The sequence below is a fragment of the Tursiops truncatus genome, chromosome 1 (assembly GCF_011762595.2).
Source record: "Tursiops truncatus isolate mTurTru1 chromosome 1, mTurTru1.mat.Y, whole genome shotgun sequence".
NCBI lineage: Eukaryota > Metazoa > Chordata > Mammalia > Artiodactyla > Delphinidae > Tursiops > Tursiops truncatus.
The window spans coordinates 163,863,574-163,886,940 of record NC_047034.1 but is presented as its reverse complement, the minus strand read 5'-3'; the positions used below and the strand labels follow the sequence as shown (position 1 = coordinate 163,886,940).

General features: G+C 54.1%; 1 protein-coding gene and 1 long non-coding RNA gene across 6 annotated transcripts in view; one reads left to right on the top strand and one right to left on the bottom strand.

The window, feature by feature from the left end:
• Positions 1-8,247, top strand: part of MAN1C1 (mannosidase alpha class 1C member 1) — a 145,512-nt gene extending 137,265 nt beyond the window's left edge. For 3 of the 5 annotated variants that reach the window (XM_073793919.1, XM_073793917.1, XM_073793915.1), the window contains 4 exons: positions 2,331-2,550; positions 5,054-5,226; positions 6,375-6,490; positions 7,467-8,244. In XM_073793919.1, coding sequence (XP_073650020.1) covers positions 2,331-2,550; positions 5,054-5,226; positions 6,375-6,490; positions 7,467-7,587 — 630 coding nt within the window. In that variant the 3' untranslated portion in view covers positions 7,588-8,244. Of the gene's footprint in view, positions 1-2,330; positions 2,551-5,053; positions 5,227-6,374; positions 6,491-7,466 lie in introns of all 5 variants that reach the window. The other 2 variants (XM_033840744.2, XR_004522214.2) reach the window with 2 other exon arrangements.
• On the bottom strand, positions 7,012-23,286 carry LOC141276791 (uncharacterized). Its single transcript, XR_012326902.1, has 2 exons — positions 22,110-23,286; positions 7,012-7,128 (listed from the first exon to the last, which is right to left on the bottom strand). It is a non-coding gene; the product is annotated as an uncharacterized lncRNA (long non-coding RNA).
• Positions 23,287-23,367: the final 81 nt, after the last annotated feature.

The window sequence follows — 23,367 nt, the reverse complement described above, 5'->3', positions numbered from 1 at the left end:
AGTGATAACTGAACCAGGTTTCTGTGCCCGGGACTAGCCCTGCCACCCCTCCCGCACCAGCACCCTTAGCGACGCAGAGCAGCTACCGTGGACCCAGCTCTGCCCAGGAGCCAGGGCCCGGCCCGGACGCGGCAGCCCTCCAGGCTGCCTCCGTGCTCCTCCCCACAGGGAGCAGATGCCTTGGCGCGCCAGTCGCTTCATCAGAGCTTCCCCATCTGCTGCTCAGTGAGGGTCCTGCAGGTAGCCCACCGGCCTGGGCCTTACAGCAGAGGGCAAAGGACAAGACAGATCGAGGAACGAATGTTGTTTGAGCACCTCCCACATGCCAGGCACTGGCTGGAGGATGGTAGTGGTGGCTTCTGCCGTCACCTGGCACTCAGAGTCCTGGGACAAAGGCAGACGTTCCACAGAAATATATACACATAGGCGCACACAGGTGGGAACGACACCTCGTAGAAAGATAACAGGGTAGCAGCGTAATGGGGCCACAATGGTTTAGACCAAGGAAGAGGCATCCTGGAGGGGCTCAGACGCAGAGCTAGAGGTAGCAGAGCTGGGATGGGATCTTGGGGGAGAAGCAGTAGTTGCCGCAAAGCCCCGAGGCAGGAAGAAAAGGTCTTTGTGGAGGTCACCAGCGCAGAGACCTTCTCTGGCCTCACTCCGCAAAGTAGGACCTCCTCCCCGAGCTTTTTTCTGCCTCGTCCCCTTAATTTGTTTCATTCAGAATGTTGATCACAAATTGGGATTCTCGGGTGTATTTGCCTTTGTTGGGACGTCTCTGTGCCCACGGGTGAGCTCCCTGAGTCCAGGTCCAGACCCATCTTCAGGGCTGTGTTCCCTGCACGGAGCACAGTGCTGGCACCAAGAGGCGCTCACGAAATGTTCACTGGGGGAGGGGGCACGGGAATGAAACGAGGCCTGCGGCATGGCTGGAGCGGGGACGGGGGCGGGGGCCGACTGGAGAGGAATCATAATAGCCAGCACTTATTGAGCCTCTCTGTGCGAAGAAATATACGCTAAGCTCTGCAGACACATCCCGCTGAATCCTCACAGCCCTGTGAAGTGGTTCATGCTCTCATCCCCATATTATACGTGAGGAAATTGAGGCACAGAGAGAACATAGAACCTGCGCAATGTCACACAGCTCGGAACTGGTGGAGGCGGGGTTTGAACCAGAGTCTACACCCGGGAGCCATGTCCGTGGCATCAGGTTAAACCTCAGGGTGTACATCAGGGAGTCTCGGAGGCCCTGCTGGACTTTCGTCTGAGGGCACTTGGAAACCATGGGAGGGCATTCAACAGGCCCAAGACGCAGTCAGGACCAGTACGTACAGAGTGCACCCCACCGCCCGCCCACCCCAGAGGATAGACGGGAGGGCAAGAGTGGAGGCAGAGGCCTGGCCAGGGCCCCAGAGGCTCCGCCCTGGATTAGGACCCATGGAGTCCAGCCTTGCAGCTGTGTGGGTGGCTGCCGCCATCACCTCAGTCTCCACGGCTCCCAAGGGACTAACGGCAGGCAGTCAGGGGCGCGATGGCCTGACACCTGCACCCCCCAACATCCTGGGAGTCTTTCCCAACAGCATCGCCTCTTGGGGGACCAGGGGAGGGCTCTGAAAGCCCCTTGCCACCAAAAGGAGCAGCCATTGGGTAATGGAAGGAGCCGGGCTTGCGCATCGGGGGGTCCTTGTCTTGACCGTGGTGTGGTGGGTGACCTGGGACACGCCACTCAACCCCTGTGTCTAGGGAGAGCAGTACAGCCCATGTGCCTGGCTTTTTGTGAGCATTAAATGAGGAAGCCTGTGGTAAGGGCCTGTAGAGGGCAGCTGTTACTGTCTATGGTCCTTTTTGAGAATCTGATCAAATATTACTGACCCTCTTCCCATGACAATGCCCTGAAGTGTCACCTACAATTCTAGGGGCACTCTGGACCCCTTCCAGCCCATCCACAGGCCAGCTGGGCTTCAGGTTAAGATTCCCTAACAGAGGATATAATGGAGCTGGATAATAATTTTTAAAGATATTTTTTTCCAAAAATTTTTTGAATGTAGAAGTTTTAAAAGTCTGTGTAAGAGACTGGCCCTGGGGAGCTGCCTTGTGTCCCAGCCCCCCAGCAAGCACCAGGCCTCAGCTGGGTGAGTGGCAGAACCTCCCACCAGCCCCCTCAGGGACCGCCCCCAGCCAAGGCCGGCAGGCCTCCTTTGTCTGGGATGGAGGGCTCGACAGAGCTGCGCTTGCTGCCTCTCCAAAATGTTCACTTTCCGTCCTCTCCCTTCCCTTCTCTGTACCCTCCCACGCCCTTCCTCCCCGCCCAATTCCCACCTTGCTCCCAGGCAATAGAGACCCACTTGCTGAATGTCTCTCCCGGGGGGCTGACCTACATTGCTGAGTGGCGAGGGGGGATTCTGGACCACAAGATGGGGCACCTGGCCTGTTTCTCCGGGGGCATGATCGCCCTCGGCGCTGAGGATGCCAAGGAAGAAAAGAGGGCCCACTACCGGGAGCTCGCAGCCCAGATCACCAAGACGTGCCACGAATCGTACGCCCGCTCAGGTAACCCTGCAAGGGGAAGGGGCTGCAGGAAAGACTGAGGCTAGACGCCAGGAAGAACTGGAAAGACCGGGAGAGTGGCAGTGAGTGAAGGGAACACACGGACTTAGGGAAGCCTCACCTTGGAGGTTACCCGGAATTTGAATGAGGGGTGCGCTATACACACACAGAGACTGTGCCCTCAGTTAGAGGGAACACGGTGCTGTGTTAGCACTTTGTGTGTGCCGGGTGTCATTCAGCACTGGACATACATCATCGCTGACCCTCACAACACAGATGAGGAAACTGAGGCTCAGAGATGACCCGGCCAAGTTCCCATGGGAGGGGCTCAGAGCAGAGGGTCCTCCAGCCCCTGAGGCAGAAACATTGGCTTCCTGAGCCTTTAGCAAATTCCTTCTCCCTGAGCCCCTACCCCTAAACGTATCTCTGCCTTTCCTCCCTGGAACGCTCCCATTCAGAGGGTCTCACCACCTCCTGGCACCACCCCATAATCACCCTCTGATCCAAGACCCCCGGAAAGCTTGAGAGCTTCTGCACCATCCGCGCCAGCACTCACCGCAGCAGCACTGTCAAACGCTAGACTCAGAAGCCACATGAGAGAATGTGAACCCAGCTCCTCATTTTACATGCAGGGAAACTGAGTCAGCCCAGAGTGGGGACCTGGCTTAGCCAAAGCCACACCGTGTATGAGTAGCTAAGCCGGGGCTAGAACCCAGGTCTCCTGATGCCCAGCCCCATCTTGTGTGCTGCCTTTCTAAACAACACCCCTCAGAAAAAGCCCCGGGCCCCCCTGACCCCAGAAGGGGCCCACCGCTCTGAGTTGTAAACCCAGCCTTGGTTGGAGGAGAGGACCTAAGATCTGCAGTAAAAGATCTTGGCTCAAATGCCACTCTGCCGCTCAGCAGCTGGTGGCCTCTGTTTTCTCATCTGTTCGATGGGAACAATAACACAGGTCTCCTGGGCCCCACAGGAAGTGCTTGGCCCACGCCTTCAGCCAGCAGCATGGGAGGCGTTTGTTAGCAGTCCACCGAAAACGTGTCTGTGAGCGCGCCAGTGGAATCCAGAGCTCCTGGAGCTGTTTTCAGGAAGCCAGCAATTCGCAGTGGGTCCTTAAAACCGGTCTTCAATTCCCTTCAAAGAGCTCTGCCAGCACCACAAACAAATAGGAAATCTCAGGAATAATAAAAGCTTGCTATTTGTCGGGGACAATCAGCCCAGACCATAAAAGGCAGTCGCTTAGTAAAGCATGTTGTTACAACCAGCCCGGCTCGTCCACGGATGGCTGCAGCAATCGCTCTTGCCCTCACCCCATTAGCAGCTTGGCGAAACGGCTGTGTTCTGATGGCCAAGAGCAGCTGTGCCATCTGAGAGGATCAGAGGAGCCAGGATCTGCCTAATTCCTCTTCCATGAAGCCCTCCATGAATGAGTAGGCTGTCCTGCAAAGCTCCAATATGTCTCTGAGAAAAAGCAGCCCAGGGCCTCTTGGGGTCCTGAGCCCTAATGGGAGGTGGGGGGCCCACATTAGGACCAGAGCTGGGCCCTCCGCTGACCTGACAGGATATGCAGGCATTAAAGGGAGGATGATCTGACCCACATACCCTAAATTTGGGACCTAAAGAGTCAGACCCAGGGGAGAAAGAGAGAGAGGACAGCCTGGGGAGAGGGCATCAGACAGATCCAGGGTCACATCCCAGCTCGGCCACAACTTGCTGTGTTACCTTGGACAAATTACATAGCCTCTCTGATCCTCAGTTTCCACATGCGCGAGAGGCAGGTACAAGTATCTGCCTTTTACCAAAACAACATTTTTTAAGGATTGCAATAAATGCATGTAAAGCACCCAGCACAGCCCTTGAACTCCTAAATGGTGGCTGCAGTGGTGGCTATAATGGTGGCCATCCAGAAAACAGGAACAGCAGCAAACTGACCGAAACCAAACAATGACAACGAAACCCAGACCTCGTCAGGCCTTCTTTATTCAGCTCCCTCTGCCTGGATACGTGCCTTCCGGGCGAATCTTCCCTCACCTCCACCTCAGCAGTCTCCCAAACTGTCAGCTCTGGAAGGCTGGTTCTGGGACGTGTCAAAAGCAGTTCCCAGAGAAAGGGGGTCTGTGGAGAAGCATCGTTGCAATATTAGCAAATTAAAGGGTCTGGTAAGTCCTGTAGACAGGAGGCTCTCACTCTGTTTAACCCACTGTTCCCCAAATGTGCTTAAAACTCCAACCCCTTCTTGGCCGAGCGCTGGTTAACACCCTGCAGGGCTAATGTTTCACCCAAACGTTTGTCTCCCCGGACTGCTGGGAAGTTCATTTGGATTCTCAGGGTCTAAACTGCAGACGTTTCGAGGCCTAAGGGCGTTGCTTTGGCCAGCCCATGCCAGCCCATCACCAGCCGGCCCCGGCCAGGGCTACCACGCCACTTCCGTCTCTCCTGGGGCACTGGGATCCCGAAGAGCAGGAGGTGGGAGGTCTGACCCAGGCCCCCTGGTTGGTCATTCCTGCAGATACCAAACTGGGGCCCGAAGCCTTCTGGTTTAACTCAGGCAGAGAGGCCGTGGCCACGCAGACGAGCGAGAGCTACTACATCCTGCGGCCCGAGGTGGTGGAGAGTTACATGTACCTGTGGCGGCAGACCCACGACCCCATCTACAGGGAGTGGGGGTGGGAAGTGGTGATGGTGAGTGGCGGGGCGCAGGGGGAGGGTGGTGAACTGGTGGCAGGTGCCCTTGAGAATTCACAGTCAGGGTCCAAACCCAAGAGGAAGGGCAAGCCAGGCTGGCATCTGGCTAAAGTTGAGAGTGCAAAGGGTCAAGGTTTGGTGGCAGAGCCAGGAGTCCCCAGCCGGCCAGGAGCAGGCCAGGAACTCGTGAAGAGTGTTCTGAGTGAGTGCCCAATAATGTCAGCAAACTGAGAGGGGCGAACGCAGGGCAGCAGTCAGAGGTGGCCCAGCACACGCGTGGTCACTGCTCTCCGACGCTGAGGCCTGGCCAGGTGACTTTAGATTTCTCCTCTCAAACAGGAACGGGCTGCCAGCTCACCTCCCTCCTCTCCCCGAAGCTAGCCCAGCCCTGGGCAGCCCCCTCTCTGGGCTCTGCTCCCCCAATCCCCTTCCTTCTTTGGGGCAGGTATCAAAGGCAGGGTTGGGGATTCCAGAAGGTTCTTGGATGGATGCCAAGCTTTCTCTGCTGTTCTCCCCCGGGCCCACTGCTCTCGGAGGCACAGACTTGGTGGGGAGAGCCACACTCCCAGAGCACGTGCTCAGCTGGGGCGTGGGCCCTGCTCAGGCTCCCTGACATGCTTCATTGGCCAGAATCCCTCTGCTTTCCTGAAGACCCTGGTTCTTGACCTTTGAAAGCCAAGTGTTTTGTGCTCCTGGGCCCCACCCACAGACCCTCAGTGGGTACAACTTGCATTTCTGTACAAAAGGCCGGCACAGCCTCTGGCCCAGGGACTGCATCTCTACAGGGAATCCCTGGGGCGTGCCAAGTCCAGTCCCCAAATCCCAGCCCGCAAACATCACCAGCCCCTTCCCTGACCTCTGTCCACCACTGTGGGTGAGTCTGTCAGGTCAGTCTAGTTCCCCGAGAGGCAGAGAAGCTTCCTCGAAGTTCACACCAGGTGAAGCGCTCAGGCCGGGCAGGGACTAAGTTCTCAGCGTGGGCCCAGGGAGCGTGGTGACGGCAGGAATTCGGCCTGCTGCCCCCACCAATGCTGGGGTCCCCAGCCAAGGGGTGGGAGGGCCTGCCTGTTCGAGAGCTGGGCAGGCGGAATCTTGGGGGGGCGCCTCTCCTCTCCCCACACCACGGCTGCCTTCCTTTCCTTCAGGCCTTGGAGAAATACTGTCGGACGGAAGCCGGCTTCTCTGGGATCCAAGACGTATACAGTAAGGTTCCCGACCACGACAACAAGCAGCAGACTTTCTTTCTGGCGGAGACACTAAAGTGAGTTGGGGCTCGGCTGGCGTTCTTCCCAGAGGGCAACTGGGCTTTTCTTAGGGAAGGGGGAGGGGGCAGAGGGGAGGGGCAGGGGGCAGCAGTCCCTTCCTTCACCATCAGTCAAGTTCTGCTGTCCCAGGAGGGGGGCCCAAGAGGGACGGAGGCTTGGGGTCCAGGGGCGGGCCTGGGGCCAGGCCAGTTTCTCCACGCAGAGTGAGGCTGGGCTGGACTCCACCCCCCTAAGCATTAGCTATGTGAGAAGTTAACTTCTTTAACCTGTCTCCTCAAGTTACTTAAGTTCTCTGAAACTGTGCCCTTCTGTAAAATGGGCAGAGTAATAACCATGACGGTGTCAAGCCCGGTCACTGCTGCAGTTGTGCTGCTGCGCTGTTCCCCTCCTTTCTTGGGGGGAACGTTGGCCTCCTCGTTTCCGCGCTGTTCCCTAAAGCAGTCCCCTTGTGCTTTAGCTCTTTAGGATGGATTGGATGGTCTGTTCCTTCCATTAAAAACCCCCATGGCTTGGAAACCTGCAGTTCTGGAGTCACGACTCCCTGTGCGTTTTAGCGCCCGGACATCTGCTTGAGTGTCGAGTCTCCTGGTACATAAGGAAGCAGGCCGAGTCCTGGGGTAGCCCTCAGGCCTCCCTGCAAAAAAAAAAGAGAGAATCTAGGCCACACAGGGTCCTCAGAGGGCCAGGTGGGGAAAGCACCTGAGGGAAGCTGGTTGGGGCAGAGGTACAGAGTGGGGGCTGGGGCAGCACCAGGATGAACCGGCTCCGTCTGACCTAGAGCTCAGTGCTCCCCTCGACGTCCACAGCTCCTTCCTGGCGACGAGCCCTCCGGGCAGATTTGGGGTCTCCGACCTCCCTGCGCCCTTGGGCACAAGCCAGTCACAGAGGCCCCTGAGATTCCTTCCCAGTGGGTGCCCCCTTCCCCAGAGCGCTGACAGGCTGTGTCTTGCTCCCCTCCCTGCCGGGGCACAGGTATCTCTATCTTCTGTTCTCTGAAGATGACATGCTCTCGCTGGAAGACTGGGTGTTCAACACGGAGGCCCACCCGCTCCCGGTGAGCCACCCGGACAGCTCTGGCAGGGGCGGGGCCTGACTCCCACCACCCGTCGCCTTGTGCTCCAGGACCACCTTTACGGGATCTGGGGCTGTTCTCAAACGGATTGGAGATGTGGGCCCCAGCCTGGCGGACCCGGCAGATGTGTTGGACGAACAACTTCTTTTCCTCTGTGAGGAGACAGGACTCGGAGACACAGCGATGTCACACCAGGCCCAGACATTCCTTTCCCCGGAGAATGTCTATGAAACCTGCTCACTTGCCATTCCAGGGCCAAAGCACCGGAGGTTTGCATTGCAGCCTCGTGTATTTGATTCACTTCCTTTCGTTTTGGAGGTTTTTTGGTTTTTGCTTGATTTTGCCTTTTCTCTACAGTTGTGTTTTCTCACAGATTTTAAATATAGTTTTCAAAATCATGTGCTTTCAAAAATGGTGTCCTCCAATAAACTAAACCTTAAAGTGTTTGCACACACACACAAAATCTTGACCCCATTTTCTATAGTTTGAATTCCTTTTGCCCAACGTTTACTCTATGTTCAATTATGTGTCGTTTACCTTATAATTTGAGGAGGGGTTTCCCTTTGATTTGGGCCTAAGTGTTACGAATCACTAGTGCTGTTTTCAGTATTGTAATGGAAAATTCTGTAAAGTTACAATAAAGGAGTTTATTGAATAAGAAATACAATTGGGTTCATCGCACATCAGTGACTCCTGGGGAGACCATTGCAATGCTATCATCAGAAAGAATAATCAACCAGCAGTTGATTTAAGGTATAAAGATGCCAACTTCTAATACCTTCCCTTGAAATGGTCCTAATATATTCAGGAAGGGTGAGGGCAACCCTTTAAATGAAGTTGGATATTTATACTTACATCAAGGCTTGGAAGAGGCCCAGAGAGGAGCAGCAACTTGCCTGAGGTCCCACAGCCAGTAAAGGCAGAGGTGAAACCCCTAGGGTTTGCTCACCACCCCAGTCCAGCGTTCATCTATTCCATCATTCAGCAGATGCTTGGTGAGTGCCTGCAGGGGACCAGACGTGGGGGCGCAGCTGTGAGTGGGACAGTCATAAGCCCCGCCCTCAGGGAGCATACAGCCAAGCAGGGACACACAGACCATGAAGGAGAATGACTGCAAGTTACGTGAAGTGCTCCAAAGGAGACAAGCAGGCCGAGGCACTAATGTCCGGACCTGCCTTAGAGGGTCAAGGAGAGCCTCTCTGAGCAGATGACCTTCAAGCTGAGAGCTGGAAGGTAAGACTCTCCCACAGATCCACTCTCCTCCTGACCGTCACCCCTGGGAGGAGGCCGTTCTGCAGGGCAAGGAGGTCAGGCCCCAACACTGAGGAGAGAGCTTCTCCTCCCCCACCCTCACCCCTCTGCAGCGTGTCCACACAGCTGACTTCACAGGACAATACCGAGTCCTTTCCCAGGCTCAGCTACTTCATGTTGGCTGTTAGTGAACTTGAGTAGCCCCTGGGGTGTTGGGGCCCTGGGCCAGGTGACCTGGCTTTAAACCCTCACTGTGGGAACCTGGGCAGGTCACCTGTCTCCCTGAGCCGCTCTTTTCCATCAGGCAGAGAGCAGACCCTCCACCTCACAAGGTTCTCCTAAGTGGGATGCCGCTGGTGCCCTGGAGCTGTGGGAAGTGCTGCTTCCTTGTTCTGGAGACTCAGATGCTGCCGGCATGTTCTTAAGCAGTAGTTAGAGCTACAGGGAAGCTGTGGCTATAGCAGGATCCCACGCATTTGGTAAATAAGTTGCTGCCTGAACCCAAAAAACCACTTCACTCTTGACAGGCACCAAGATAGTATGGCTCCAGTGACCTGCTAGGGCCCATTTTTTAAAAAGCAAAACACAAAATTGATTACACAGATATTATAGAAAGGTTAGAAAGCTTATCTTTATGACAAGCTGAAAGAAAAATCATTCACCTTCCTACCCTCCAGAATAAATACTGTTACATTTTCTTCTAGATATTTCTCTATGAAGGGACAGAGTATATTCTGCAAACATGGTGTCAACTGTGGCATCCTGTTTTGTTATAATCTGCTCTGCACCAAATGCTATATTATGAACATCTTTCCACGTCAACATACATTTATCTCATTGCTGTACCTGGTGGGTAGTGTTCCATCATGGGCTGTATCACACTTTCTGGATCTGAGCCCCAATTGTTGGGCATTTGGGTTTGTGTCAGTTTAGATTTTTAGCTACAAACAATAGAAACCAACTCTAACTTAAGCAAAAAAAAAGAATTAAAATGCCTTGGAGTGGCTCATGGTAGCTCAGGAGAGTGAACAGCCAGACATCAAGAAGGACTAGGCAGGGCTTCCCTGGTGGCACAGTGGTTGAGAGTCCACCTGCCGATGCAGGGGACACGGGTTCGTGCCCCGGTCCGGGAAGATCCCACATGCCGCGAAGCGGCTGGGCCCATGAGCCATGGCCGCTGAGCCTGTGCGTCCGGAGCCTGTGCTCTGCAACGGGAGAGGCCACAACAGTGAGAGGCCCACGTACCACAAAAAAAACCCAAAAAGAAAACAAACAAAAAAAAAAAACAAACAAGGAAGGACGAGGAAGAGGATTTGAGTTGGCCACGGATCCAGTTTGCAAGAACCAGGAGGCAGCCTCCCCAAGCACCACCACCAGGACGGGTGAATCCAGATGTTCGCTCCAGATGCTACTGTGTCTCTTTTCAAGGACCTGAGCTTCCAAATGGTCTGGCCTGGGTCACGTGCCTCCAGCCAAAGGGAGGGCGAGGCATCTTGACTGACAGGCCCACCGAGACCCCATGTAATGGGCAAAAGGCTGTTCCCTGCAGAAAAAAATGAGGCTTGCTACCAAAATAACAGACCTGCCTGCTGGCAGAGCAAAAACAGCAGGACTGTTCGCAGGCGTGACTTTAATTTTTTTCAGCATTATAAGAGAGTTATGAAGGCATACTGGACCTGTTCCATTTTCCCCGGTCCAACTCCTTGGAGTCAGTCCCTGGAATGTCTCTCCAGGGCAGAGCCACTTAGCAGTTCCCCAAGACCCCAGGCTTCCCCGCTGGGCCTGTGTCGCTGTCCCCGCTCCTCCCCACAGCATTCTTGTCTTCTGCGTTAGCGCTGGGAGCAAGCTGTAAAAATGAATATTTTAAAATTCATCCTCCAGGAAAGCCCTTGCAGGTGGCGAAATACCATCCTTTGGGCAACTTAACTCCATTCCGGGGATAAAAATAAGTAAGACCCAAGGCAGACTGAGAGGAGAGAGGAATTAAGGGATGAGTCATCCTCAGTGAAGGAGGCTCAGGAACCATTCCCAGAGCAGACCCCTCCATCCCCAGCCGGGGTGGGGTGGGGAGGCCAGCGTGCTGCCGGTCTCACTTTAAGCCTCGTCTTTGCCTTTGCTGCAGACGGAACCACCTTTTTCACCTGTTTTCTTCATGGATGGGCTTGATGCTGGTTCCTTCCCAGAAAGCTTCACTAGCACCTGGCTTTAGGCACTGGGGCCTGCGGGGCATCACGTCCCTGGGAAGGGGGGGACACAGCCCTTTGCAAGACGCCTCCCTTTAAAGGACTGTGTGTTTGTTCAGACTGGCTTTATACACTGCATTGTGTCTTTGGCAATTTGCAAAGTTCAAAAGCCAAACGCGTTGGTAAGAAAGGCAAAAATAGAAAATCTGTTTTTAAAGGCAGCATCCCTGAGACCCAGGATGTGAGTCTTAGTTCTGTTCTCTTTACTTTGGAGAGGTGACCCCATCATGGTTTAAGCAGGTGCTAGCTGTAGGGAACGGGCCAGCTCCTCCATAGGGAGCTAGCCTTGGAAGCATGCTGACTGACCACGTGGCACAGAGATGCTCAGCCCTCTGACTCATGCTTAATCACACACTACTGGGGGGACAGGTTGCAGATGCTATTTTTTGTATCTAAAAATATCTGATTGGTTTCCTATATTTGGGACAATATTTTGATCCCACTCAGCCTGTCTCTTAAGTCAGAGCTTCTCAAACTTGAATGTGCACCTGAATCACCTGGGGGTCTTATTAAAACGCAGGTTCTTATTCAGTGGGTCTGGCATGGAGTGTTTCTAACAAGCTCCCAGGAGATGCTGCTGCTGCCGGTCCTTGAACCACACTTTGAGTAGCACGGCCTCAATGAATGGCCACTCCTTTAGTTTCTGCCCTTTAAGTGCATCCCTGGAGTTGTAGCTTCTCCAGAAAAAAGTAGAAGGGCTTGGGTGCTGGGATGGCATCTATCGGTACCTTGGCTACAGAGGGACCTGCCTCAGAACAGGTGTCTATCACCTACGCCAGTGGTTCCCGCTCCTCCGGGACGGTCAAGATAAGACAGGAGCAGGCCCACTGGGGGCTTAGAACAATGCTGCCCAGTAGAACGTTCTGTGATGATGGAAATGTTCAAAAGGGTGAGCATTTGAACTGCTGTCCAAAAGGGTGGCCACATGTGGATACTGAGCACTTAAAATGTGGCAAATGCAACTGAAGAACTAAATTTTTAATTTTATTTCATTTTAATTAAATTTAAATAGCCACGTGTGCGGTTACCGGCCGCCATTTGGACAGTGCAGGCTTAGAGCTCAGAGAGCCAGTCCTCTGCTCGCTGACTCCCTGCCCCACTGGAGCCTCCACCACCTGCATCGTTACAGAAAGAATCTTAGCACAAAAGATATTGTTTGGGGGCTTCCCTGGTGGCGCAGTGGTTGGGAGCCTTCCTGCCAATGCAGGGGGCACGGCTTCGTGCCCCGGCTCAGGAAGATCCCACATGCTGCGGAGCGGCTGGGCCCGTGAGCCATGGCTGCTGGGCCTGCATGTCCGGGGCCTGTGCTCCGCAACGGGAGAGGCCGCGGCAGTGGGAGGCCTGCATACCGCAAAAAAAAAAAAAAAAAAAAAAAAAAAAAAACCACATATTGTTTGGGGACCGGATGATTCCCTTGAACATACGTGGTTATTTTTATATGCATTCCAGCCTCTGTTTTCTGCAAAAGCCCCTGGTTTTTGCTTTGTTTTGTGTTTTTTCTCACTCACTGTTTATCTGCAGATTGGTGTGCATTCGGTCAGGTTGAAGATAAGAAAGGCGGACTGGCAAGCCAGGAGAGGAGCAACACAGGCCAAAACCGAATGGACCTGGGTTCAGCTCCACCCTGCCCTTTCTCTGGGCTGTGTGACCTTGCGCAAGCCCCTTAACCTCCCTGAGCCTCTGCTTTTCCATCTGTGGGAAGGGAGGGTGGTTTCAAGGGTGAATTGAGCTCCTTAGTGTAGGAACTCAATACATATAGTGATGATTGTTATTGTTATTATGTGAACACTCTTCTTAAACTATAAACCGTGCGTAAATGTGAGGCAAAACACTGCTGTCAAAAATTATTATTATTATTTTAACAAAATGCTATGAAACTTGGAGGAAACCGCATCAACCAGGCCCAAGAGACAGACCAAACTCTCAAAGCAATAAATCTGAACATTTTCTGTTTTTCGCATAGAACAAGCACATTGCCGTTAGCCCTGAATCTGGAAAATAGGGAAATTGGGATGAAGATTTATAGGCTGTCCAAGGGCTTCCAGGGGCCAGCCTGCTTGTGAAGGATGCTCAGGCAGGGGTGGAGGGCTGGAGAAGATGCTGAGAGCTTGCCCAGGACGCTGGCAGAGTGGGGTCTCTGCTTTGGAGGGTGTTTGAGGTCCTTTCCATCTTTCCTCTTCATGGAGACCCTGAATCCTTCCTACAACTTTGGAAGGGAGGCAAGGCCTGCAGCTATTTATGGAGGAGGAAGCTGATTTGATTAGTCCACCTCTCGTCCCATGCAGAGAGTGGAGAGACAGGCCAGAGCTGCTTATCACCCTCCTCGTGGGGACGTCCCCAATCTGGGGGCTAAGATGAGAGCATGCCAAGTAGAGGGAAAGGTTTCACACACACACACACTCACATACACACATACGTACGCATGCCTTCGCATGCACACACATACACACTCACACACATGTACACCCTCACATGCACACACCCACTCACACATATACACATGCACAAACACCCAATCACACCCACTCACATGCACACACATACACACACACACAAACACACCCCTTGACTTCCCTCTCCTAAGCCTTAGGATTTATTGGCCAACCTGGCAGTCATCAGGGGTTGGCTGTCTCCCGATGGGGACAGGGGGTGTGTGGGGAGATGACCCAGATAGTCCCAGCTCCATCAGGAGCCCCTCACCGCCAGTCCCCTGAGACCTGGAAGGTTGGGGGGGAGGTGCAGATTCTGCACTGGCCCACAGAATGATTCACAACTGGACAGTCATTAGATCTGTGGCTCCCAGAGTGTGGAACTGGGTCGCAGCACCAGCAGCACCTGGCAGCTTGTTAGAAATGCACATTCTCAGGCCCCGCCCCAGACCCACTGAATCAGCAGCTCTGGGGGCGCCCAGCAGCCTGTTTGTAATAAGCCCTCTGGTGACTCTCACTCAGGCAGAGGTGGGAGAACCGATGCTGGCTGACCTCCAAGGCCACCTGACACCCCAGAGCAAAACCTATGCCTGGTCAGTCTCCATCCCATATCCCTCCTGCCTCAATTCTGCACGTGCGGCTTATCAGAGGTTCCGCCATAAACCAAAGAAGAAGCAGAAGACCGCGCCCTCTTTAACAACAGGAACACCCTCCGACCCCTTAATTCTCTCCTCAAAAGAATAAATAAAATAAAATTCACGATGAAATCTCTTTGTCACAGAAACTGAAACCCAAGGAAATTGAAGTCCAGACACCTCCTTCTCCAAGTTTTATGCTGCACAGTCTTGACCAGAATAAAAATTCTGCTTTCAGTTTTTTTCCTTAGATGTCAGGCTCTCTCAGATGTTGGGGTTCCTGCATCCCTGGGGGTGGCCCTGTCGCCTCCTCCGATGTTGAATTAACCTGACCCTGAGTTTCCGGAGCATCTTGCTTTCCTGGGGTCAGACTCAGTAGGACGTGAAGAATCCCAGCGACAGCCAGAGGTTAGAATCTACAAGCAAACTCCTCTTCCTCTGGCTGTCATCCCTGCAGGGTGGTGCTCCAGAGTCCTGCTAATCCAGACCCATGATGCCCTCATCACGCAGGGGCTGGAACAGTGACAGAGAGCCCCAGGTGGAGAAAAGCCTCAGCCCTTCCAGGGGACAGGTGGTGTAGCATCGAGGGCCACTTCCTCTAACCTGGAGGAGAAACCCTGTACATGCCTGGCCTCCTGCCAAGGACGGAGGCATTAGGGATACTTCCATCTTCTGAAATTCTTTAGAGAATTTCAACTGTGGCAGTCCTAGGCCTTAGGACCTGCCTGGGACCCTCTCCAGGCACGATTCTGCATATTTTTAACGACCAGGTACCTTTGCTCCTGGTTGCTGGGGCCCAGTGCTGATTGGAGTGTGGGCTCTGCCCAGGTCACATTCTCCACCCCTCCTATGTGCAGGAGACCCCACATTTGTAACAGGTCCATTCCCTACCAGGCCATCTGCGCTTTTCTCTCTGCATTTCTCTATCCAGTAAGTTCTTAAGGTTGGGTTATGGGGCTCACTGCTGCTGCCCTGGGCACTGTTCTGGAATCCCCCAGGCTTTGTAATTCAACAAATAACCGTTAGCCATCTCTGCTGCGCAATGAGCAAGGTACTAAAACTGCAGCTGAGAACAAGACAGACAAGGTGGCTCTTCCCACGGGGCTTCCAGGCTAGTGACCGACATGTAAACGTATCTGTCAGGTGAGTGCAGGCGGAGGCCACAGACAGGGGACATGTGAGAGTAACGGGGTGGGGACACAGATGGGGAGGTCAGGGGAGCTGACACGTGTGACAGAGCATCCCAGGCAGAGGGAACCGCGAGTGCAAAGGCTCAGGGGTGGGAAGTTCTAGTGTGTCTGAGGAGCGGGAAGCTAGCAAGCCAGGGGGAGGCGCTGTCCTACCGGCTGGAAGAGGTCGGACAGACGGGGCTCCACCCTGCAGGCCTCTAGAACTGGGCGGAGCTTGATTTTAACCTAACAGCAGCAAGAAGCTAGGAAGGGTTTGAAGCTGGGGCGTGAGATGACCTACTTTCCATTTTGCAAGTTTCCTCTCACTTCTGAGTGGAGAGGCCTAAGAATTCTTTTTTCCCCTTACATCTGTCTCAGTGGAAAACCATTCTTGGGTTCCTAAGCAGAAGCTTCTGGAACCAGTGCCCCCAGGAGCGCAGAGAGAGGCCAGTGCCCTCTGCCATGTGTTCCTGCGGCCCGTCCTCAGCCTCTGGACTCTTCCGATCTCGGGTCTGGGAGACTTCAAGCCACCAGAGCTGTCCTTTGACCTTCGTTCCTGCAGCTTCCACTCCACTCTGCTCCCCACCCCCCACCCACCCCCGCTCCTTTAGAGGAAGCCCAGCTGTGTTTTAAAAATAGAAGGCTCTTACTAAGATGGCTCTCTCCTTCCCTTGTACATGCGAAACCAAGGCTGTTTGTGGGGTCCAGGGCCTTCCTCTCTTTTCTCTTTGGAACCTTCTGGGTTTGTGGCAGGTACGAAGTCAAGTTGGGTTCTGGGTCTCAAACACAATACTTTGTCCGCCTTCACCCCCTCCCCGTGGGGAATGCCGGCCAGGAGACGGCCTGCCATGGGCGTCCCCCACAGGCCTGGATTCCACCCACCTGCCCACGCCGTCCCCCCACCCTGCTCTGCCTTGGAGTCCTCCCATCACTTCCAGGAGGGTCCTGACTCTGCACATTTCCAGGGCTTTCCCTCTGTCACATGGCTCCCCACCTACAATCACCATGTGGCCTCCACACCTTCTCTGCCCAACGCTCACCTGCTGGCCAAGGGGTCCACCCTGACTGCTGCCGCCCACCGTGGCTTTAAGGGCCCCTGGAGGGGTGCCCTGCCCCCAGCTCTCCGGGGAACATCTGACAGTGCTCTCTGAGATCCTGCCTCTGTCTCTGTTAAATCTCTCCAGGATCCCTCCATTGAGGAACACTTCCAATGCCTCCAACCCCTTGCTCCCATCTTGAGAGACTGGCAGCCCCCTCTTCCCTTTTCATCTTCGTCTCTGCGCTCACCCTGCCCTTAAGGAAATCCCTCCCTTGCTCCACCTCAATCACCATGTTTTCCTTCATTTTACTTTCATTTTTCTGCTTCAAATCAGTCCTGTTTCTCCTTGAGTTTTTAAATGAAACTTTTTTAAAAAAAACTTTTTTGGGGAGGGGTGGTAACTTCTTATTTAGCCCCCCCCAAACTGAAAATAGAGTGAAAAACAGTTGAAAATTGCCTAATGTGATAGGAATGTTTACTAAAAAAAAAATAATGAAACCTTTTCGATTGAGGTTTAATGTAATCCAGTAACACGTGTAAAGGACAGTAATTTTAAATTCACAGCTCAGGAAATGTTGACCCGTGTACAGCCCTTATGACCACCTCCCCCATCAAGACAGAACATTCCCAGCCCCCGGAAAACTCCCTCCTGCTGCTTCCTGTCAATACCTGCCATCCCCAGAGTGAATCCTATGCTGACCTCGTCCACCGCTAATTTCAGCACAAAATCTTTTAATTCCCTTCTTGGTCTTTGAATTATAAAAATTCCACTGAGTTTTCCTCTGTCTCAATTTGTAAGAGACAATGTATAACGATTTATCTCCTATATAATAAGGGCCCTCATACTTTTTGTCTGGCCATCATAAAGCCCTTTTCTATCCTTTGTGGTTAAAACCTCTGAAGTACACAACTAAGATCAGAGCTTATGAAATAAAGCATCCTGGAGGCACCTGAGATATGTCCATCCCTTGTAGGGCGGCCGGCTCATCCCAGCTGGCCTGGGACTTTGCAGCTGTTCATAGTGAGTGACCCTCAGTCCTGGGCACACCGGGAGGTTGATCCCAACCCCTAGTTCTCTCCGTGGCCACAGTTCAAAACAGACACGAGGAGCAGAGCGTGGGGCTGTTAACTCCATCTTCCTGTGCCTGACACTGTTTAAAGGCCCCCAAATGTCAGATTCATTTTCTGTAGCTTGTGTGGAACTTGGCTGTCTTTGCATTTGAAACTCTCAGCTTCCAGTCCTGAATGAGCAACAGGATCACGGGGAGGGTGGTTTTATAAAAAGGAAAAATTCTTCCGGATTTGGCATTCAATGCTTAGCTCTCCAAAAATCCCAGAGAGGAAAACTCAGCTAGTGCTCGCTGAGCCCGGTGATTCTCAACCCTGACTGTGCCTCAGAATCGCTGGTGCACTTGGGAAAACGCTCCACACCAACTGGGGCGGGGGTCGGGCTGGGCTCTGGTCTCTATTCAAAGGCCCCAGGCGACGCTGGTGGCAGCCAGGCTAGCGATGCTGAGGATAAAGCAGTGCATGTGGGCAGAGTCCCAGGGGCCGCCTGACCCCAGGAAACCGCTCTCTGCCTGGACAGCATGAGAGTCTAGCCAAAGGCTGTCGTGACCCCTACAATCAATCTATTTTCTGGCTAATCACAGCCCCAGCCCCGCGCCTGTGAGTCCAGCCAAAGCCACTCAGCATTCCAAGGCTCGGCCACATTTGTGGCCACATACAGCTGCTGTGGCCACACAGGCCAAAGGCCTCTTCTCTCTCCTTTGAGATCTCATTGAATCTGGTGGCTTTAGATGTCATCCAGAGGCTGGGGACTCCCAAGTCTCTAGCCCAGGCATTGCCCCCCTGCAGCTCCAGACTCCCACACACTGCCTCCCTGACAGCTTCATGCTTTGCTCCACACTGGCAGCTCAGGCATCTCCACGCTGCAGCCCCGACCCAGCTCCCCGCAGCCCGGGCCTCTCAGGCTTCCCCGCCTCGGGAATCGCACCACCATCTACCCGAGCTCGAGCCCAAACGGATGCTTGTCTTTGCTCTCACCGCCCTCCTCTGACCCATCAGCAAGCCCTGTCTCTCATCAGCCGCCACATCGTTGGCTGCATCCTCCCACCTCTCTCCAGGAGCCCAGGCCCTGACATCTAAGGGCTGGGAGCTGAACGAGCCTCCTGTCTCCCTCTTTCCACTCCTGCTCCCCTCAGTCTATCCTTTACCTAGAAACCAGAACAGTCTTTTTAAAAATGCTTTACCGGGGACTTCCCAGGCGGCGCAGTGGCTAAGAATCCGCCTGCCAATGCAGGGGACACAGGTTCGAGCCCTGGTCCGGGAAGACCTCACATGCCGCAGAGCAACTAAGCCCGTGTGCCACAACTACTGAGCCCGCGCACCACAACTACTGAAGCCCATGTGCCTAGAGCCCATGCTCCACAACAAGAGAAGCCACCGCAGTGAGAAGCACGGGCACCGCAACAAAGAGTAGCCCCCACGCGCTGCAACTAGAGAAAGCCCGCACGCAGCAACGAAGACCCTACGCAGCCAAAAATAAATAAATAAAATTTTTTAAATGCTCTATGGGTTTATAATTTATATGCCATAAAATTCACCCATTTAGAGCAGACAATTCCTGCTTTTTAGTATATTCACAGAGTTGTACGACCATCACCATAATCTAATTTTAGAACATTTCATACCCCCGAAAGAAGCGTTGTAGCCCTCAGCCGACACTCCCTGTCCTCTCTCCTCCCCTTCCCCACTCCAGCCCCTTCCCCACTCCAGCCCCTTCCCCACTCCAGCCCCAGGCAACCACTAATGTACTTTCTGTCTCTGTAGATCTACCCATTCTGGACATTTCACATAAAGGGAATCATACAGTATGTGGTCTCTGTGTCTGGCTTCTTTCATTCAGTTCTTTCATTCAGTATAATGTTTTTGAGGTTGTTCACACTGTAACACACTTCAGCCCTTCAGTTCTTTTAATTGAATAATACCCATTGTATGGCTATGCCGCATTTTGTTTAGCCACTCATGAATCGAAATCTGGGTTGTTTCTCTTTTTTGGCTACTAGAAAGGTCTTTTTAAAAACAAATCACATGCCACTCCCCTGCTTAAAACCTTATGATGGTCTCCCATCATATATAAGTGAAACTTGTTGCCATGGCCTGCAAGCTCCTTGATGACATGGCCCCAGCCTCTGTCACCAAGCTTTTCTCCTGTCACTCTCCCAATAACTCACTCTGCCTTCTTCATGTTTCTTGGACACACCAAGCTTGTTTCTACCCCTGGGCTTTTGCCCAGAAGAGGAAGGGGCATCCCAGGCAGGAAGAGGAAACTTGTTTCTTCTTCCCTCTGCCTGGGATGCCCTTTCCTCCGTTCTCCACAGAGCTGGCCTCTTCTTTTCACTCAGGTTGCAATGTAAGTGTTACCTCCTAGCTGAAGTCACCTACCCCCACCTGTGTCACTCTGTAGCACCTTGTTTTACCCCTTCGTGCTCACCATTATCTGAAATTATCTTCTCTGTATGTTCATCACCTCGCTCCTCCTACTAGAATATTTAGCTCCAAGGCAGGAAGTACCCTGTCTGTCTTCTTCGCTACTGTGCTCCTGGGACGTAGCATAGCTGCCGGCACAGAGTAGACACTGAGTTTGTTGAGAGGCCCACGGGGTCCAGACAGGTAAAGCCACTCCTGCAATGGCACCAGAAGCCTCAGTTTTCCCAAGTGACACTTTGCTCCCATTTGGAATGCCGGTCCTATTACTGACTGCCAAGATGTTAGTGCTGGGTCTGAGGCGAATCACCCCTCTGACTCTCCAAGGTCTCAGACGACAGGGGAAAAACACAGAGCCACATGGCTCTCACTACCCCCCAACCTCACTCCCACCCCCACCGGTTTATTATCTCAGTAGAGCTAGTGTAGAAAATCCTAATTTCATCTTACTGCCTGGAGGGTGGCAGAGCCTTCTGCCGGAGAGAGACCCGTTCCTGGCGAGCTAAGCCCAGGAGACAGGAAGCAGAAAAAAAGAGGATGCTTCCAGAAAGCAGGCAGGTGTGGTTGTGTGTGTGAGAGAGAAAGAACCACAGGCAGGGTTTGAGGCAGTGACCCTGCCACCAAGGCTACAACAAGGCCCGGCCCTCCCTCCTCTTCCAGTGGGCGGGTGGAGTTTGGGGAGTATTTACACCGACCCCCCGGCTCGTGGAAGCGGAACTCCTGTGCCTCGAGGCAGAAGCAGGGACACCGTGGGCAGGGAGCCGCCCTCAGCAGTCTGAAGGTGCCTGGAGGTGCAACGTTCCTCCCTTCTGGTGACTGCATTGTCTCCAGGATGAAGCCCAAGATTTCCACACGCTGGGTGGAGCCCAGCCTGTCTTTCCTGCATCCTCTCCCTTCACACCACCCTCAGTCCCTCTGCCCAGAACCACTGGACTGCGTCCTCACAATCCCATGGACGTGCCCCCAGGCCTTTGCCTCTGTTCTTCCAGTCCCTGGAATGCTCTTCCCAGGGCCCCGGCTGATGACCTCCTGAACTCAGGCCTGCCTGGACTTCAACTCCGTGAAGCCTCTCCTGACCCCTGCCGACAGTCAGGGGGACCCTCCCCTGCATACATCCCTCTTGCCGAGCACTCACCTCCAGGGAGTCAGCGTATCCCTGGAGGATACTTGTCTAGAAGACCAGACTCCACTTTCCTCTCTGATGGATCCCCAAAGCCAGAACAGAGCACAGAAGACCCTCAATAACTATGTGTTGAATGGGTGAATGAGTGATGCCCCTGCTAACCGGTGAGCTCCTCAAGGACATGGCCAACGTGCCACTTACCTTGGTGCAGTTTCCAATTGCTGCTACTACCAAATACCACCCTTGCCCTCTCAGGGGCCAGAGACAAGGTGCCAAAGAGCTCCTGTAGGGCGCTGGCCACAACTGCCCCGCTGGCCCAATCTTTCAAGGCTCTGCCCTGCTGTGCCCTGGCCCTTGGTTTGGAGGCAAGCCCTCCTGGGAACAGAAGGACACCCAGCCCTGCTCCAGTGCCAAGGCCCAGAGCTGACGTCTCCCCAGAGCTGGGTCCCAAGACTGACCCTTTTCCCAGAGGCTCACTGACCTGATTCAAATCCTGCAAGCCCACTCCTCCCCTCCAGAAACCCTTGAGCTTTGAGACACACGCCCCTCCCAATCTCAGCCACATCTCTCCAGCCCTGGGCCACCGAGACCAGTGGGGTGTCTGTGTCTTTAACAAAAAGCAAGTGTAACAAGTAAAAGTAACCTGGCAAAGAAAACTTCCCTCATTTGTTTTCCAGGGGCCTTGGCTCATCAATCTTCCCGCCTAACCTGCTCTGTGCTCTGTTAGCTTTGCTTCCTGATAGAATGGAATTTGGTTTTCTAATAGCATCTGTCATATGCAAGGTGTCCCCAAACATTAGCGGTAACGAGTTGGAAGTGGCACCGTTGGACGCCTTCGGAAGCCAACGCTAGATGTCAGGCCCTCAATGGGTCCCTTCGAGGATATAGGGCCAGAGCTGGGCACCCCCCCCAACTCTTGGTCCCTGGGAGGCAAATCACCCAAAAGACATGGGAGTGCCCACGATGTGCTGGGTCACGCATGGTCACTGGAAAGGTAGGGCCCTGCCCACATGGCACTATCATGGCTGGTTACCCATGAAGGACAGAAGTGGTGGTAGAGACCAGCCCCTCCCCGCACTCAGTCGTTTGGACCATCCCCTGGGAGGCAGCATGGCAAGAGATTTGGACTCAGATAGACCTGAGTGCCAGGGCTAAGGCTCCTCACTTTTATTTGATGATGATGATGATGATGATGATGTCCTTGCCTCACAGCTTGCGGGATCTTAGTTCCCCGATCAGGGATCGAACCTGGGCCCCAGCAGTGAAAACGCGGAGTCCTGACCTCTGGATCGCCAGAGAATTCCCCGGCTCCTCAATTTTAAAATGAGACAAACAAACCTCACGTCACTGCGTGGCTTGAGGACAAAATGAGACGGCATGAATCTCCCAGCACCAAGGCCAGCACAGAGTGGGTGCTCAGTACCTTTTAAATCCCCCCTGACATCCCAGACCTGGGAGGTGCACGTGCAGCGCCGCTGCTCCCCTGGGCTCGGGGTTCTTGTCTAGAGGCTTTGTCAGCTGCTGCCCTCTCGTGGGCAATGCACGCAAAGCCATCCCCGGCCTCCCGGGGCCTTGATATAACGGAAGAGAGGCCCAGTGGAACCAAGGTTTCTGGGGACTTGAAAGAACTTCCTCAGACTCGACTCGCCTCTATTCCCAAGGCCATCCTCCAAGTGTTGTTCTCCGGAAAAACCACTCCTGTGGCCGGGGCAGGTCCCGCAGGGGAGAGCGGGTAACTCACAGCCGGTCTTGCCTTGTGCCTGGGAACCACCACCCCTGCCAACCCGGGTATTTCGTCTTCCCCACAACCCACAGAAGGGCCTCTTTGAATCCTCCTTATAGGCGAGGAAACTTTGGCCCCGCGGGTGAGGGTTTAGGGCTGCACCACCTGTGTTGGCCTTAATCAGGTAGTTCCCATCCCTGATGAACTGGCAGTGGTGGCCTTCCAGCCGGACCATGAAGGGAATAGGGAGGGTTGAACTTCGGAGCTTTTCTGTTTCTAGATGACTGAAGACCTTTTAGCAAGCAGGTGGGATAAGGGTGGAGAGTGGGGTGCCCGGCGGCCGCTGGAGGACGGCAGTGCCCTTCTCTGGCCTCCCTCACATCTGTCAAGAAAGGTGGACACAGGCCTGGCGGCCCCGGAGCCCCTTCCCAGGGAAAGCTTCGGCTGTGCGGGTCCTCCCCACCCCGGCCCAGCCCCTCCTTCTCCCAGTCCTCCGCCTGGAAGTGCTCCCGGCTCCGCCAGGCAAGATGAGACGCGGAGGCCCGGTTTCGTTTTCGGAGACCAAGTACCAGAAGGAGGCACCGACTGGCAGGAAACGGCCTGTGGAGCGGGGGTCCCGGCGCCCCCTTACGGACTCGTGCGCCCACTGAACCCGCTGTGCGCCGGACCCCGCGCCCCAGCCCGCCCCGCCCCGGCGCCC